The following is a 17,243-nucleotide window of genomic DNA, read 5'->3' as shown; positions in this document are numbered from 1 at the left end:
TCCAATCTATTTCATTTGCGTCCTAGTTGCTTTGCTATTGTGTTTACGTTCCACAATTAGTTTTTCTTGGGCGAGTTGGTATTTACTGAAGGACATGATGTTGTAGGGCGGTACTCAAACAAAGAGTAAGAGGCCGACTTGCCTACTTCTTTCTGCCTCTTAGCGTTGTTTTTTTTTTTTAGAGTTCTGCGCTACAGTGGCATATCCTCCTTTCACTCCGAGATGGTATATTTGCAAATAGAAGATCTCCGAAATAAAAATATTGGGCACCGATCTATTCCTTGCAGAAGAAGAAGAGATCTGAAACGGCATGGCACAAAAGGAGCTAAGAAGAAGAGCCGAAGCATTTTTGAAGACCTTCAATAGATGCCAAGAACAAGAAAACGCTGCCAACAGTCCAGAATGGTGCGCCTTTTGCCAGGAAGGACCACTCACTCTTCAGGTCTTGTCGTCACCTTACGCCCATGTAACAAAAGATGGCACCAACGGAAGCACGAGGACAGTGTTGATTTCATCACAAAATATTGCTTTATCGTTCATTCGCTGTGATTTAGACTTCTTTTACGAAATAATTCAATCCCAAATGAAATGTTCCAATCTATAACAGCCAAATCCAAATTTTACTCCTCAATACTGACGATAGTGGGCTATATAGATTTTAGCCACAATACAGATTTGAGGTATTTGGTGACATGAGCACACAGGCAAAAAAATTGTTGGAACAGGCCCCACCATACTGTCAGTAGCAAAACACTGTTTTTTTCAGTTTCACTTAAACTGGACTTGGCTCTTTTAGAAAAAAAAAAAAATGCCACATTAATGCTTATAGCCTACATGGCTATGTAACTCTAACAAAGCACAATGGTCTATAAGAGTCACTTAGTGGCTGCCAACAGAATAATACAGTGGCAGAGAACGAGGTAGTCTGACGAAGCAAGAAAATTTTCATAAGGTGGCGTCAGCATAATTATTCTGACGACTATTACGAAGCACGCAGTGCAATTCAGTGCGAACACTCACCCTCAATGATTTCCTGTTTCATCTTGCTGACCTCGCGGCGGATCTCGGACATGATCTCCTGCTTGAGCTTGTCCATGTCGAGCACGTCAACGCCGTTCACCTTCATGACGTCCGTGTCACCCAGCGACCCAATGCGCTGGCTGCAAATAGTTAAAAACAAAAAAATGGCTAGTGGTGAAGCTACAGTGGTAAAGTGAAGGGCGAGCGTGGGTCAGCTCACTCACTCACTGACTTACTCTCGCTCAACATTTCACAGACATGAGATGAAGCCTAAGTAAGTCAAGCAAGGTGCGACTGGATGTTGGTGTGAGTGGCGCAATAACGCATGCTGTCGGGCTAGTTGGTGCATAACTGGTCAGAAAAATCGCTGGCGCAAAACAAGAACGTGGACGAAGAAGTAACACGGGCAAGCGCACACTCGCAACTGACCTTTGTTAAATCGATGCTCACTTCTGAAACCCTCACGCATGCGTACAACACACACAACAACAAAAAAATGCACACTGACCTATCATGACAACCTCTCAGATAGGAAGGCAAACTCATTTTCAAAAAGCGACAAGGAGGGCACGCTGATGCATTGGTCTCCAAATTGCTTAATGTACATCGCCTCCACTAGTTCACGTGCCACCTTGTCTTTGCTTCTTCGTAAAATACTCGTGCTGTTCAGTAAAGGTTCGCACGAGCACTCCTTGCAATGATACGGCAAATGTAGGGATGGGCGAATATTCGGGCGTTTCGAATATTCGAACGAATATTACTGTGTTCGAATTCGCTTCGATACGAATTTAGATTATTCGAAATGAACGAATATATGTACACATTTGACCGCACATAACCCCCTGTAAAGGTGGTTTCACTGCAGCGTCTGGTTGCTGTGCCGTGAAACAACCCAGCCAGGGGACATCTGCCTTGCTGCGAAGCCACGTTTCAAGGTTAAATGTACATATTTTTTCAAGTTTAAAAGCGTTTTATATGGGGTTATATGCGCTAAGTATAGTCATTTTTAAATTGTAACGTATTGCACAACTTGCACCCTACTGCTATTCAAATCTTGATACTATTCAAAGCTGCTTCATTTCAAACCAAAGAAGTGACAGTCACTCACACCTAGTTCCAATCATAAAAAAATATTGTGCAAGGGTCATGACAAAATGCTCATTTTTCTTAATATTATGCTGTAAATACTATTCGAAATATTCAATTCGGAATTATTTGACCAAATCACTATTCGTTTCAGATTCGCTTCGAACCTCAAATTCACTATTCGCCCATCTCTAGGCAAATGCGATCCTGTGCCGTTCCTCATTGACTGCGCATGCTCCCTTAGGCGATCATTGATACACCGGCCCGACTGGCCAATGTACATTTTACCACAACTGAGTGGTATCTTACAGACCACGCCTACTGAACACTTTTTGTGTGCTTCTTGACACACTCGGCACTTGGTGCGCCGCTCAAACGAGCACAAATGCGTGAAAGCCTCCGAGGTGCCGAAAACACGACGGGGACCTCAAAGTGAGAGGCCACGTTCTTTAGCGAATGAGCCACTCTGTGCATATACGGGATGACAACAGCAAGAAGCCACCGATCTGGTTGTCATCCCCGGTGGCATGACAAGCCAGCTGCAACCATTGGACGTGTGTCTTAACAAGCCTTTTAAGGACCATGTAAGACGCCTCTACAACGAATGGATGGCCTCCGACGAAACGGCTTCGGGCCATTTGAAGCGTACATCTCCATCGGTAGTGGCTCGCTGGATAGCCGACTCTTGGGCAGCCATACCCGACGCTATGGTGGCAGCTTCTTTCAAGAAGTGCTGCATTTCCAACTCGCTGGATGGCATTGAAGACAGCGAAGTTTGGGAGTGCGCCAGCGACAAGGAAAGCAGTGATGCTTCAGATGATGACAGCTCGTGATTATGTGGTATTACGGCTGAATTTCGCAAACTTCAAAGGTGGGAATTTATTTAAGTTTCTGGCGGGATCTCTCGCCTCGTATTAGTGTGCAAACTTTTTTCCTTTTCTTTGGTCCTTCAACTCCCCCTTCGCCTTATAATCGTGACCGCCTTATATTCGAATAAATACGGTATCTTACGAAGAAGCAAAGACAAGGTCGCACGTGAACTAGCGGAGGCGGTGTACATTAAACATTTTGGAGACCAATGCATCGGCGTCCCATCCGTGTCGCTTTTTGAAAATGAGTTTGCCTTCCTATCCGAGAGGTTGTCATGATAGGTCAGTGTGCATTTTTTGTTGTGTGCGTTGTACGCATGCGTGAGGGTTTCAGAAGTAAGCACTGATTAAATAAAGGTCAGTTGCGAGTGTGCGCTTGTCCGTGTTACTTCTTCGTCCACGTTCTTGTTTTGTGCCATCAATTTTTCTAACCAGTGTGAGTGGCAGTGAGTGCTGGTTAAACTGAGTACAGTAAAATTTGAATGACTGTCGGAAAATGTGAATGGGTGTGGGCCCCGAGTCTTCAGTGAAGTGGGGAAAAAAAAAGCAATACACTCACCCGCGTCCCGACTTTGGTGACTCGGCACCGCTGCCAGCCACTTTGCTGGGGCTGTTGCCGTTGGTTGAACCCTGCTTGTCCCACGTTCTCCGCGAATCTGTCGACGACTCGGCCTCCTAAAAAAACAAATGCACGTGTATTTAGTGAAGGAAATCGCGAGCTGTTGTTAAGGGGGGACGTGGGTTTTGAAATTTTTTTTTATTAGTTGGGTTAGCTGAATGAAATTTGATAGTTATTCAGTTCTTTCTGCAGATGCCAGATCTTCGAATAGATTTTTATTATCTGCACTAGAACAAAGGATATACAATTTCTGAGAGCATATTTTTTACAGTGCTTCATGGCAACTTTGCTTTGTCAAACAAAACCAAAGTATGTGGCAAGACTGCCACAGAGCTGGTCTAGCTGATGATGCTAATTTCATTGTTTCCATCGAAATTTGAATGCAAAATAAATGGATGCAAATATGAGGGAAACATTTTTGCTTCATACACTTTATGATTACCGAGATATATGATTTAGTAAACAACATTAAGAAAATAAATAGCATTATCGCCTAGACCAGCTTTCTGGCAATCTTGCCGCATACTTTGCTTTTGTGTTTGACTAAGTTGCCAAAAATCCCCGTAAGAATTGTGCTAGAAAACGTAGTAGAAATAGCGTATCTTTTGTTCTAATGCAGCTATTAAAATTCTACTGAGAGATTTGGGATCTGCAGAAAAAAAAAGCTGGATAAGTGTATTAAATTTCATTCCGTTCACCCAACTATTAAAAAACAATTTTTAAGACTCACGTCTCCCCTCAAAGGCATTCAGCGTGCCTCATGACAAAACGACACCTTAAGAAAAAAAAAACCTAGAAAGGAGAGACCACTGTGACGTACAATAGGAGAGAACACTGTCGCATACAGTCTGGGACAAAAGTTTGTTTATCCTAGAAGCAGTGAAAAAGCAGGCGCAAAAAGTGTGCACTACAAAGGCGATAAAACGCATCTGAAGTTTTGGAGTGCAAGCTTTGCTCGTCACCTGTAAAAATTCCACACATAGTGTACCTAGGGCCATGATCAGTTTGGCAGTAGCATGCAAGGTTCGCGAATTTCTGTCCCCTACAGTTCCTGCTCTGATATGTACTTTCTTTCGCTTGCTTGATTCTTTGTTTGAAACGACGCAAAATCACTTTTTGCAAACAAAATATTGTAGTGAGCCCTCCCTGCAGCTGTCACTACAGCAAGCTTTTAGGCAATGCAAGATTTTATCATAGCCATCGTCTAATGATATCGCAACTTCAAGCTGCGTACTAGTCTGATGCAGTGATAGAAAAACGACACATTCACACAAGCATAAGGCTGCAATAAAACCAAATAAATTATGAGGTACGCCATAGTCTGAGGCTTCCCATTTAATTTTACCACCTAAACTCAATGAAAAAAAAAGTCTTTCTGCACTTTTATCAATTATCATTTGGTATCTTTATCATTTTATCATTACACTTATCAAGATGTGGCTGCCACATCCACACAATTAGAACCACACTTGAATGATAGCAAGCTTGCTTCACGCTCTGCGGCATCTTTCCTTTTTGGAGAAATCAATTGTGATTCACACGAAATGTACCTCATTTCACATATTGTTTCGTACAAAACCTTTCCATTTGCCATGTTTGCGCTGTCGCTATTAGCTGAGACTCAAAAAAGTTTACTTTCATACGTTATAAAAATTTATCATTCAAAAATTTACTACAAGGGACTCCATCAGCCTCTAGAACCGTCCAGAAGAGAAACTGGGCCGTCAGAAAAGCGTGCAAGATCACAAAATATGCAAGAACCTCATTCCACTTCATTTGTTGATAATAAAAGTTCACGAACAGAAAAATAAATAGAGCAGGCGGTCATGCCAGCCTGGTGTGCCTACCTCAATTTCGAAAAAGCTCTGAAAATTCAACAGGACAGGAATGTGAGGCTTTGAAAGATGAGTTTTCTGCATGTTACAAGTCTTGCAAGAGAAAAATACTGGGAGAAAAAGAAAGACCAAATTATACAAAGTCCGTACAACTATAAGGATCTTCAAAATGGCAGATTCACTTGCACATGGCAGTCACAGCAACGTAAAATGCCACATACAACACCGAATGGCCAGCTGACATATGGGACGACAAACAAACATCTGTGACCAAATTGCAGATGCGTTACTAGCTGGGTTAGTTGGTACGAATCCACTGCAAATAACAGCACAAAGAATGCAATTAAGGGAGTGCCATAATTCCTTGAAAGACCTGGCAAGTGCACATTTATCCGGCAATGTGGTTGTGCCCCTGTATTTGGCTCCACTTCTATTTTATAGTACAGACACAGGAGACAACGGGCGCATGAACTTGTGGAGGCAGCACACATCTTTAAACTGCTGCATACATGTGTCAGTCAGGCGACTGAGACACTGCACGATAAAGAAATATCGTTTCTCGGGGCAACACGAAGGATGTGCCGTTAGTAGTGCGCTTTGGAACTTGGCGCGAGCGGGGGTAGGCAAATTTTTTTCGCACGTGCACTGTATGGTCATGTGCTTTACATATATATCTGGGTTTTCTGATTAAAGAGCTCAGCGGAAAGTTGGCGCTTCTTCTTGTCCTTCCTTATCTCATTTTCTGCGCTGTTATTTGCGATGGATCTGCGAACAAGTTCATAGCCCTTCCTCCTGTGTTAGCTTGACTTCCTCGAGGCAAGTCATCAGATCTAGACCCATGCGAAAACCAGCCCAGCAATTTGCACCTGGCTCAAGAAGATTCGCCAGCGTTATCAAGCAAAGCTCTGCTGTCAACTTAATGGTTCATCGACTTACTCCTGCTGCCTGGTCATATGTATGCTATCTTTAGTTTTCTTCTGAACATTGTTCCAGTTAGCCACTCTTAAGCATATTGTGGTGTATTGTTAGAAAAATCAGACCCGCACCCTGTCCTAATTTTTGTATCCATTAATGCTCGCTACATTTCCTTCTTCCTTATTACTGATTAATATTAAGCCCGTGTGTTCTAGTTTTCCTTTCTTTGTAGTCGTTTTTGCATTATTTTGTGTATCACTGCCAGCCTATAAATACATTGTTTTTTTTACTCCCAACTCTGACTCTCGTATGGACGGCTTTGCACTGACGCCAAACTAGTGACAAGCTGCGACACTATTGTGCCCCTGATCGTAATGACCGCCTCAATTTTGATACTTCAACGAAGGGAAATGCAGTATTACACTTGTTTTTTACCGTACCAGGCTTTCCCGGTAAAAATAAATTGATCAATTCATTCGTAACTGGAAAAATGTATTGCTCCGAGCCATGGTGGACTACTGGTGTCCATTGTAGCTGTCCATAGCTGCTTTAGCACTATCAAAAACAGCCCGGAGTGCGCCATCTTCAGCTCGATCCATGATATTTTCGTAGTCTGCACTCGGGATTTGCACACCACCTGTCGCAGCTTCGCTCACACACTTGCTTTTGTGAACGCGTTATTTTAGTGATGTTTAAGGGGGGACGCGGGGATCAAATCGCGAAATTCTCGCAAAAAACCGAATTTTGGATAAGGGCAGATTTGGATTCTGCATCACCATTTCTATCATATCTAAAAATATTTCCGCCGAAAACGATCTCAAAGTAAGCTTAAAAAATGTTTTTCTGACCGCGGATCGCAAAAAGCTGGCTGAAATCTGCGCGAAAATGGCCCATTTCCGAGCGCGATACCTCCGCGCCTTCGCCGCCGCTCGCGGAAAGCTTGGTGTCACTGGAAAGCTTGTTTCACCGCCGTACTTCTCCCGGTGAAACCACGACTCTACGAGCTGAGATAAACGCACAAACAGAAAAAAATGCGAAGGCATCCGCGGCGCCTTAGACGCGCACCAATTGGTCGCTCCTGTCACGTGGTACTGAGCGCGCTCTGTGAGTGGCTGCTGGGACGCGCTTGCTTGCGCTGGTCGTCTGCTCCGCGCACGCCTGCTGTGCGCACGCTGGCGCACGATAGTTTGCGAATCCCCTTCTGCTGCACGGTCGCCGATACGTGAACTCTTCTCTAGCGCGAGGGTTAGCGCCCGCAATGGATCGTCGCGTGGACCGGAAGCGCAGGACGAAGTACCGGACGAAGTACGCTTACGGGAAGCGTAAACGCAAGCCTCCTGTTGGGAAAACGAAGCAGTCAGCAGCGATTGAATCAGACGAACCGAGGACCGCGTCGCCACCAAGCTACGTGTCGTCGGAAGCCGACACCTGCTCGCTGCCGATGCTCGGCAGTGAGGCCTATGACGCGGGGCCGTCAACTAGCCGCGACATCGCGGTGCGGTTCGAGCGCGACAGAAGTCTCGTTTCCGTGGCGGCGGATGACGTCGCCGTGCCAGCTCTTCGGAATGATGGCGAGTCGACGGCCGGCAGTGAGGCCTATGACCCGGGGCCGTCAACTAGCCGCGACATTGCGGTGCGGCTCGAACGCGAAAGAAGTTTCGTTTTCGCTGCGGCGGGTGACGATGCGGTGCCGGCTGTTCAAAGTGAAGGTGAATCGATGTCTGGCAGTGAAAATGAAGACCCGGGGCCATCAACTAGCCGCGGCATCGCGATGCGGTGCGAACGCGAGAAAAGTTTCGTTTTCGCGGCGGCGGACGACGACGTGGTGCCAGCTGTCCAGGATGTCGGCGATCGTTTGCCTCAGCGGAAGCGCACCGTTCAAATACACCTGGAACCACGTTTCGTGTCCTCGGAAGGCGCCGAGAAGCAAGCCAGCAGTGTCCGCGATGCACTTCGCGAGGTGTCGGCAACGGAGCGCAAGTTCGGGTTCGCGCAGCAAACGGAGCAAGCATCGGCACCAAAAGATGATGAGTTCACCCTAATTCAGGTTTCTGCCATGAATACCCTCATAGGACCTGCACTCTGCCCAAAATGTTGTAAGAATACTTTGTCAGTGCAGCATGGGACAAAATTGGGCCTGGCAGTAAAACTGGTACTTTTGTGTGCTTCCTGTGGCCCTATTCATTCACCTTGGTCATCCAGTAGAAAATCCGAAGGAAGGGCTTTTGAAGTCAACCTAAGAGCCATGCAAGCAATCAAGTCCATTGGAAAAGGGCCCACTGCCCTGAATGACTTCTGGGCTACAATGAATGTCTCTCATCGGGGCATTCATCAAAAAACCTATCAGGAACACCTAAAAAAAACATTCAAACCAGGAGCAGAGGAAGCTGCACAAAACATCTTTGCAGATGCTGTGCTTGCGGTAAAAGACGTGTACAGCAAGATGCAGCCATCAAGCCCAAACAACATCACAGTTGTGTATGACGGCACGTGGCTTACAAGAGGCCACAGCTCACACATAGGGGTAGGATGTATTATTGAGTTTTATACGGGGCTTGTGCTGGATTGCACAGTCCTTTCCAACTTCTGTCTTGGGTGTTGTCAACAACCAGCAGAGAGCGACCCCAACTTCGTCACTTGGGCTGAGAACCATCAATGTCAGAAGAATACTGATGTTGGCTCCGGACAGATGGAAGTGGAGGCTGCTCTGACACTTTTCAGGCGCTCTGTCAGCAGGTATGGCCTCCGCTACACCAACATTATATGTGATGGTGACAGCCGAACCTATCTTGCTCTGTGCAAAGATGAAGTGTACGGCTTCATACCACTGACCAAAGAAGACTGCGTGAACCATGTGCAGAAGAGAATGGGCACCGCTCTCCGCACACTGGTGACAAGAGCAAAGAAAGGGGAGCCATTGGGTGGGAGAGGTGGACTGACGCAGGAGTTGATTAAAAAACTGACCAGCTACTACGGGTTAGCCTTGCGAAAACACACAAGCGTCACTGACATGCAAAGGGCCGTGATGGCCACTTTTTATCACGTCACGTCCACCGACGACGAGCCTCACCATGAGCTCTGCCCACCTGGCCCCGATAGCTGGTGCAAACATCGTTCAGCACAGGCCAAAATGGAGCCAGCACCACCTCACAAGTATCACCTGTCGAAACGTGTAGCGGAGGCTCTGCTGCCTGTATACCAACGTCTCTCTGACCCACAACTGCTGGAGCGATGCAAAGGCAACAAAACTCAGAATGCAGCGGAAAGCTTGCATTCAGTGATCTGGTCACTGACCTCAAAGGACCAACACGCTTCATTGTTCGCAGTGGAGACAGCAGTACACGAAGCCGTTGCACGCTACAATTTTGGGAATTTGCGAGCCTACACTGAAATGTGCAAATCCGTGGGCATCAAACCTGCTAGCCTCGCCCTTCAAAGAGCTGAAGAAAAAGACCGGCAAAGAAAACGAAAAGCACGCAGTGCAGAAAAAATGAAAGAGCAAGGACGTAAGAAGACCCTCGCAAGCAAAGACACAAAGTATTACAGTCCCGGGGCTTTTTGATGGGCCTTTACTGACTGTTCAACTTCAACGCCAGTTTTCTCAGAAACCTGTTTTGACCCGACTGTCCAGCTTGCCACGAAGCTTTCATGACTATGGCTTGACGGATTTTCATGTGGTTTTTTGCATTGTGTTCCTCAGTGAATTTTCTATGTCGTGACGTTTTCATATTTGTTAATTACTACCTCATTATTTTTACTCCTAAGCTAATTTCACATTATGATAATGACCGCATTTACAAGCATGTATACAATGTTCTCTGTAAAATAAAAACAGAGTAATAAAAATTTTTGCAGAATGTCACGACATCAACCATCCCAATGGCTAAAATATAAGAGCAACTATAGGCTTCTACCATGTTTTTTTGTCACACCAGGCTTTGGGCAAGTTTGGCAGTACAGTGATGGATAAAAAAATTTATTACGCCAGAACTACTGGAGATAGCTAAATGAAACTTTGTCATTTATCATTTAGCGCAGTTTCCAGTAAGCGTGCCAAATTTCATTGCTCTACGACAAAAACTAAAGAATTTCACTTTCGATCCCCACCTCCCCCCTTAAACTAACATGGGTAGCAGATTCGGCATGTTGGAATATACTCGTGATGGTCAGGGCCAGAAGAATATAACACGACAGAGGTGCTGTCTAACTGAAAATTTAATGGGGAAGCATGAATTATTTAAACAGCATGAAGCTTGAATTTAATTTTTTTTTTTAAAGTGGTGCGGTATATTGTTCCCTGCCTCCCGTTCTGCTTAAATAATTCATGCTTCTTCAGCAAACTTTCAGTTGCTTGACAGTGCCCATGTCGTGCACATTCTTCTAGTCCTGTGTCTTGTTTGCGCCGGCCATCATGATAACTAAAAAAGCTGCCTGCTTTAGAATTTGGTGAATTCGGTACTCCAACGCTCCGAACCAACGCAAGGGGCTAAGTGATACCACGACAGAGAGAAATGTGTTCTTGCGCTTCTTTAATGGAACGGTTGCTACATCACCAGGCTAAAATGTCCCACCGTAGTGCAATTTGCGGCCAACATTTACTTAAACTTCTAGATTATGAGGCACTGTTGTTGATAATTTAAACATTCTCAAGCATTAATGTCCCTTTAAGACATCACAATGCAGCTAATGCTGATTTTTTCGTTTCAGGAGATAAGCTAACTAAAGCCAGAAAAGAGGATTTTTTACGAGACTTAAAGGGCCATACCTGACTATGGCTGTTTTCTGCTTGTGCTCGTCTGCAAGAAAGAAGAAAAAACAAAAGAAGAGGAAAGTGGCATGAAATGAATGAAAGTGCAAATGCAATAGTTCAGGAGTGAAAGCAACTGCTGGAGCACACAAGTTACCACTTTTAAAATGTTTTTAACCCTGATTTAAGCTTTTTTACCAACAGCAACCAAATAGACATGCTATACCAAGACTAGCGCACAAGCTATTAGTACACATCACGTAACGCACACATCAGAACCATGGAAGCAAAGAGTGTCGTGCTTGTGACGCTTACCACAAGGTAAGCCAGCAGATTGGCACACTCAAGAACAATTAGTTGAGTGAAGTAATCATGCATGGCAATGTGCCAGCCCCACCAGATATTAGACCAGCAATAGTCATTACTATAACGCACATACAAGCATAAATAAAATAAAATATGCATGCACACACAGTCACACACACACACATGCAAGAAACAGCAGAAAAAAATCCATTATGTGAGAATGCGCTGGCGTTTACACCATATTCCAATCATCACAGATGTAATTGAAGTTCCCAGTGTGTTACAACGCAATACTGGAGCTAGTGAACAAAGACACGAGACAGTGGCAGCACAACACTGCACTGATGTCGCGTCTCTCACCTTTGTGCTCGAGTACTTGCTCTCATAATGTTAAAGTAGGACCGTACTGCGAGACTATCGCTCTCACTCACAGTGCTGCTTTGTGTGACAGACAATCTCGCATGTCCAACAACTGGTCGCTTTGCGTGACATACAGCAGAAACTCATTGATACGTTCCCGCTTAGTACGATTTCCCGGCTCCTACGCTCGAAATCGTGAAAATTAAAAATAACCCAATACAGCTGTGTGTAATATGTTCCGGTTAATACGTTCCTGGAAAATACAATCATTCGGCAGCAACGTTCAGCACCGCGGGAAACTGCAGTCGTATGATACATTCTGCAGCCAGAAACTCTCATTAAGGTGTGCAAAAAGGGCCCTCTCGTGTACTTGTGAAGCACTAAGTGGCAGACTGCCACCGCGCAGCGACAGCGACTTCTCCGCAGTGCCTAATTTCCCCCCTTTGCGCCTTCTCTGCTTTGCTCAATTGTCCCCTCTGCGTCTTCTACGAATTGCTCGATCGCCCTCTCAGCCATTGCCTCAGCTCCCTGTCAACCACACACCGACCCAAAGGCCACGCCAGCCATCAAAATGTTCACACGGAAAGAATGGAGGCTATCATTCCTCCAGTCAGCCACATTTCGGTACGAAACCTATGGAAATGCACATGCTGCTCCTGCTACACATAACCATAGCAACGCCACCATTGTGCGCGGTGTCTGTGGCCAGTAAGACGTCATTTCCTCCGCACTTCACCCAGATCGTGTTCGTTTTCGGATTGCACCGCCCATCGCGCGGCGCACTTCCAGTCGCCGCTAGTTTTTCTCTCGCTTAACAACTCAGCCTACCCGCGGGTAGCCAGAACCTGCCAAGACAAATTCGTTCCGGAAGATATGTGTTCGAGAGTGCTATCCTGTGCACATGGCCCACAAATCGGATACGATGTAGGTAGGTTATGTGGTTAATGGGGACGACATGTGACGGGGAACTCCACAAAGAAGCCAGGAGAAAAGTGTGGTGGTGGTAGTGCTCACCTCTTGGCCAGGGTGCCCCTCATCTCGTCCATCATGCTGGCCATGCCCATCATGGGCACTCCCCCGCTCCCTTGCGACTTCTTCAGCGTGTCTGTGCCTTCGTATATCTGCTGGGAAGAGGAATGAAATGCAAGGCATAAGCTGATGACTGACTCAACAGGTGCAGCAGTACAGTAAAACATTCTCTTTATTTTACATAGGATACTAGTAACCAGGTGAAATCAGATGCGAACAGCAAAGCACAAGCCCTAGGTTTTACTGAACGTATAACGTATGCATTCGGCAAGCCTTTACCGGTGTGTACACTCAGTTTGCCCCCAGGAGGAGACTGTGCTTGCCCCTGATGCAACAGTTTTGCTTCAGTTTCATTTAACATTGGTTTTTTCCCACTGAAAAGGGATAAGCTAAACCGCTGCAGAGGAGCAAACATCCATGCACCTACTGAAGGATACATAGCCCCAAAAGCCATGTCTCCATCCAAAATTGCACACGCATCCTGAATTTGAGACTTGCAGACAATGCAACACATCTGCAGCCAACAGTGACCTTCGGTAGTCTCTTCTACCTATGTGCTGCAACTATTTCTAATACTGATAAACACAATACCACGTTACTGCAAACAAGTGTAGTAGAAGACAGGGCTGGATCAAAATGTCCCAAAAATATCCCAAGTATGCCTTACCAACAATTACGAACCTCAATGGCCCAGAGGCCTTTTACTGCCTGTTCAAACAGACTGTCTAAGCTAAAGACACAGATGTCAACGGAATATGCTTCGCAGCGTACTTACTCGGACCATTCATATGAGATATACTTACAATGGGACACCAGAGGCCAGTCCGCATCTGACAATGGGTGCAAGCGGCTATTAACGTGCAAAGCTGTGGCATGCAAAACGACACTAGGTGCCGAAGCTCTTGTCTCGAGCCTTTCTCAGCAGTACCTTCGCCCTGCCTCTTCCACGAGTATATTAGTAGTAATATGTGCAATTAATGAAGGTGATACAGTTCAGCAGCTTGAAGGAACCTTATGTGTTTTGCTTAAGTTCTTATAGGTGCACAGTGCATTTAATATGAAGTCAACTGACACTGAGCTATGTGTTCACTCCAGAAGACTGCACCAAACCATGGCTCACGGCACGTTCCAATTTAAGAAATCTAAAAAGCCGGTCCTTTGTAACACAGCACACTTGGTCACACAAGACAGTTGATTCCACTATGTTACAGTTTCGGCAGAGAAAGTGCGTTATGACATCCATTTAGCACTAAAACACTCGCTTTACTTATCACTGGCTCACCTATGACTCAGTTTCAACAGCCAGAAGGTAAATACATCACGCCTCATGACATCACAATACATCAACTTACTTTGTTATTGCGATCTATACGGCTGCCGAAAGGCAAGCATAGTCGGAGTAAACGCATTCAATAAATAAATAACCACTATACCATAAGCACGTGCCTCATCACGCGGAATATAATGCCTGTAAGAACGTTCCAGATGCAAGCGGACATTTAATGCGTCATTTCCACAACGCTGACGATTTCATCCAGAATTTCCAGCGTGTAGCGCCCATTTATTCTTTATTTTCTACAAGCAATATCACACTCTACCTAGCCTTAATGCTACATTGCCCGTGCACTTTAATTTAGGGGCACATCGGAGAACCCCAAGTAGTCAAAATTTACTTGTCCCCTATACGGTGTGCCTCATAACCAGATCATGGTTCTGGCAACAAAGACTTCATAATTTAATTTAGTTTGTCTACAGGACAGAAGAGTTTAACATTTCTCCAGGACGCACCTTGTTGGAGGTCTTCTTGAGCTTCGCGTTCGCCAGTGCCGTCGCGAGGGACAGGGGCGCCGAGTCATCTTCCCGGCCCTGGCTGCTCCCAGGAGGAGGCGGGGGTGGGGGAGGGGGCGGGGCTCCCCCCGAGGTCACGCCTCCCGACGGGGGCGGCGCCGGAGCAGGCGGAGGCCCCCCGGCCCCTACGGCACCCACTGCCACACTCATGCCTGAAGTGCCACCCGGAGGTGGCGGGGGAGGGGCACCCCCATTGGTTCCCGGCGCAGACGATGTCCGGTGGTGCCCCATGACAGCATTGGGCTGGGTTTGCTGAGGCATCTGAGGCGGAGCTTGCGGAGGGGGCGGAGCTTGGGGCGGGCCGCTTGCAGGCGTCGCCGGGTGGCTGGAACTGCCCACTGCAAGATGCATGATGAACATATATAGCCATGGGTCTAACCTTGATACAGCAAATGAAGATATAGCCAATTATCCAATATAGCGAGGAAAGTCAATGTTTATTACCTATCTACCCATGCACAGGTCAGCGTGCTCGCACATGAGGATGACACATTCGTTCCACACTCATTTCATGGGTGTGAGAGCATTATTGAGTGACAAAGCCTATGAGTGGAGAATGATTGATTGAAAGTCCTTTATTGTGAAATGGGGAGGTGCAGGTCCTCTGTGGGGATAGGCGGGACATTGCCAGTCTACGAAAAATCATTCACAGAGTCTTAGGGTTTCCAGTCATTTGACTACGAACTTTAATGAGCACCAGTCTGCTTGAGTGGTCGTTGGTATGAACAGCAATGATTACCAGTTAATGCAGATACAAATCAAACGCGGTGACCATTATATGATGTGGGCACAAGTATGTATGGCACTGTCGGTGTGGTGTGAGCGGGCGTAACTACGTATATCAGGAAGTGCCTGCTAGTGGGAATGCACACAACCGGAATGAGTGTGAGCAGTTGCCAGTGAGAGTGGAAGTGACTATGAACTTGAGTGAGCACCAATAAGTGCGAGTAGGCACGAGTAGGAAGGTGCCAACCAGTGCAGTTGCATATCACCATGTAAGGACCAAATCAAATGTAAAAAAAAAAGGCAAGTAAGCACGAATGACGATATACATTATTTGGGCAGCCATTTCCGAGCAGGACTGCAAATTCCATGCAAAAAAGCAACTTTGCATCACAGCTGGCATAAACAGGCTCCACTGGTGATAACACAATCGTTACTTCCATGCTTTTATGAGCTGAGATCATACGAGATAGACATGCATGACCATTTTGGAGTTAGCCTATAAAGCGATGTCTAACAAACATGCAGACTGAACAAAAATGGTGCACAGAAGCAGCGCACATATTTAAGCACAAGTTCATTGCTTTCTGCTTTCAACAGCAAAGACTGCGTTGTAAATGAGTAACGTAGTGAGCAGTGTAACGAAGCATTGTAATACCAGAGGAGCAGTACAATTGAGTAACTGCCGTACTCACTTGCATTTGTTGCCATGTAATGGACAGGTTGCTGATTTTGCCTGCAAAGGAAATGGAGCATGTGTAGTTTAGAGTAATTAGACAGCACCATCATGACATTAAGGTTATAGATTGATAACTACTAATTTGTAAGTAGACATCTGTAACCTACTTTGACTAATTAGGGTAGCTCTGGAGCTGTAAAAGGCTGCTGAAGTGAGTTTCATAAAGTCACGCTTGAAGAAGTCGCATATGCTATTCCAATGCATTTGTTAAGAAGCCATTAACACTTTCGTGACCGCACCTATTCGATAGTATGTTATCGATGACTTCAAGTTAAAGTTTTGGCACTCTCTGAGCGGTTCTGGACAGCTAACCCAATACAAAGGGTAAAATAACATGTTTTTTATCAGTTTTGTTTGCGAGTTTCTTTTTTCCACCGCAGGAAGATTTTTAAAGCTCGTTCGCAGTTAGGTAGGTGAGCGCTCGTTGTTTCAGACTTTGCGTCGACGTCGCTCGCGGGTGCTCCACAGAAACGGCGAATTTCGACGGATTCCGATTAACTACATGTACTCACAAATTAGGTGACAGGGCTAAGAGGTAATGAAGTGTTTTCCGAAGGACAATATGCAGTACCTAAAAACACACTTCTCCATATGTCTTGTCTGACAAGACTAAGATGGCCAACCTTGTGCACTAATTGTATACAAGGTGTCAACGTGCAGGCCAGTGATAGTATATCACTAATGCCACCATCCATTTCCCGTACCCTCCATGCTCTAAGAACACCTGTATCATCTCCAATAGCCCTAACTAGCTCTAACAAAGACGGCTCCACTCCTTCTGCTAGAATGGAATGATGCCATCATCTGCTTGATGAAGATCAGGAGATGATAAGCACCTGCTTTTAGAATTTCACATCACGGCCGGACTGGAGAGGCGCGTTGGTGTTCCTTCTTATGGCTTTCCCTATCGCTTCCGCACACAATCTGAGCATTTCTCCACGGCCTAGCGGCAGGGTCACAGCGACACTACGGGGACGCGGCGGGAGGGACGCGGCTGTAAACAGCTAAACACTGCGACACTGCTGCTGTTAAGGCTGGAACACTTGCGGCATTTTACCGGCTGTCAGAGCGACGAACCCTTCATCTGACGGCAAACACCCGAACGCACGGTGCACAGCGAAGATCCTGCGACGCAAGCGTGCTGCTC

At 45.9% G+C, this 17,243-nt stretch overlaps 1 protein-coding gene across 6 annotated transcripts in view; it reads right to left on the bottom strand.

The window, feature by feature from the left end:
• Positions 1 to 17,243, bottom strand: part of LOC119374595 (protein enabled) — a 121,272-nt gene that overhangs the window by 7,648 nt on the left and 96,381 nt on the right. For 5 of the 6 annotated variants that reach the window (XM_049420384.1, XM_049420381.1, XM_049420382.1 and 2 more), the window contains exons 5-11: positions 16,053 to 16,093; positions 14,575 to 14,972; positions 12,772 to 12,881; positions 11,110 to 11,140; positions 5,442 to 5,459; positions 3,535 to 3,650; positions 1,021 to 1,160 (exon numbers count right to left, since the gene is read on the bottom strand). In XM_049420384.1, coding sequence (XP_049276341.1) covers positions 1,021 to 1,160; positions 3,535 to 3,650; positions 5,442 to 5,459; positions 11,110 to 11,140; positions 12,772 to 12,881; positions 14,575 to 14,972; positions 16,053 to 16,093 — 854 coding nt within the window. The remainder of the gene's footprint in view (positions 1 to 1,020; positions 1,161 to 3,534; positions 3,651 to 5,441; positions 5,460 to 11,109; positions 11,141 to 12,771; positions 12,882 to 14,574; positions 14,973 to 16,052; positions 16,094 to 17,243) is intronic. The other variant, XM_049420379.1, reaches the window with a different exon arrangement.

The sequence above is a fragment of the Rhipicephalus sanguineus genome, chromosome 11 (assembly GCF_013339695.2).
Source record: "Rhipicephalus sanguineus isolate Rsan-2018 chromosome 11, BIME_Rsan_1.4, whole genome shotgun sequence".
NCBI classification, from domain to species: domain Eukaryota; kingdom Metazoa; phylum Arthropoda; class Arachnida; order Ixodida; family Ixodidae; genus Rhipicephalus; species Rhipicephalus sanguineus.
This window is presented reverse-complemented; position numbering and strand designations above follow the sequence as displayed.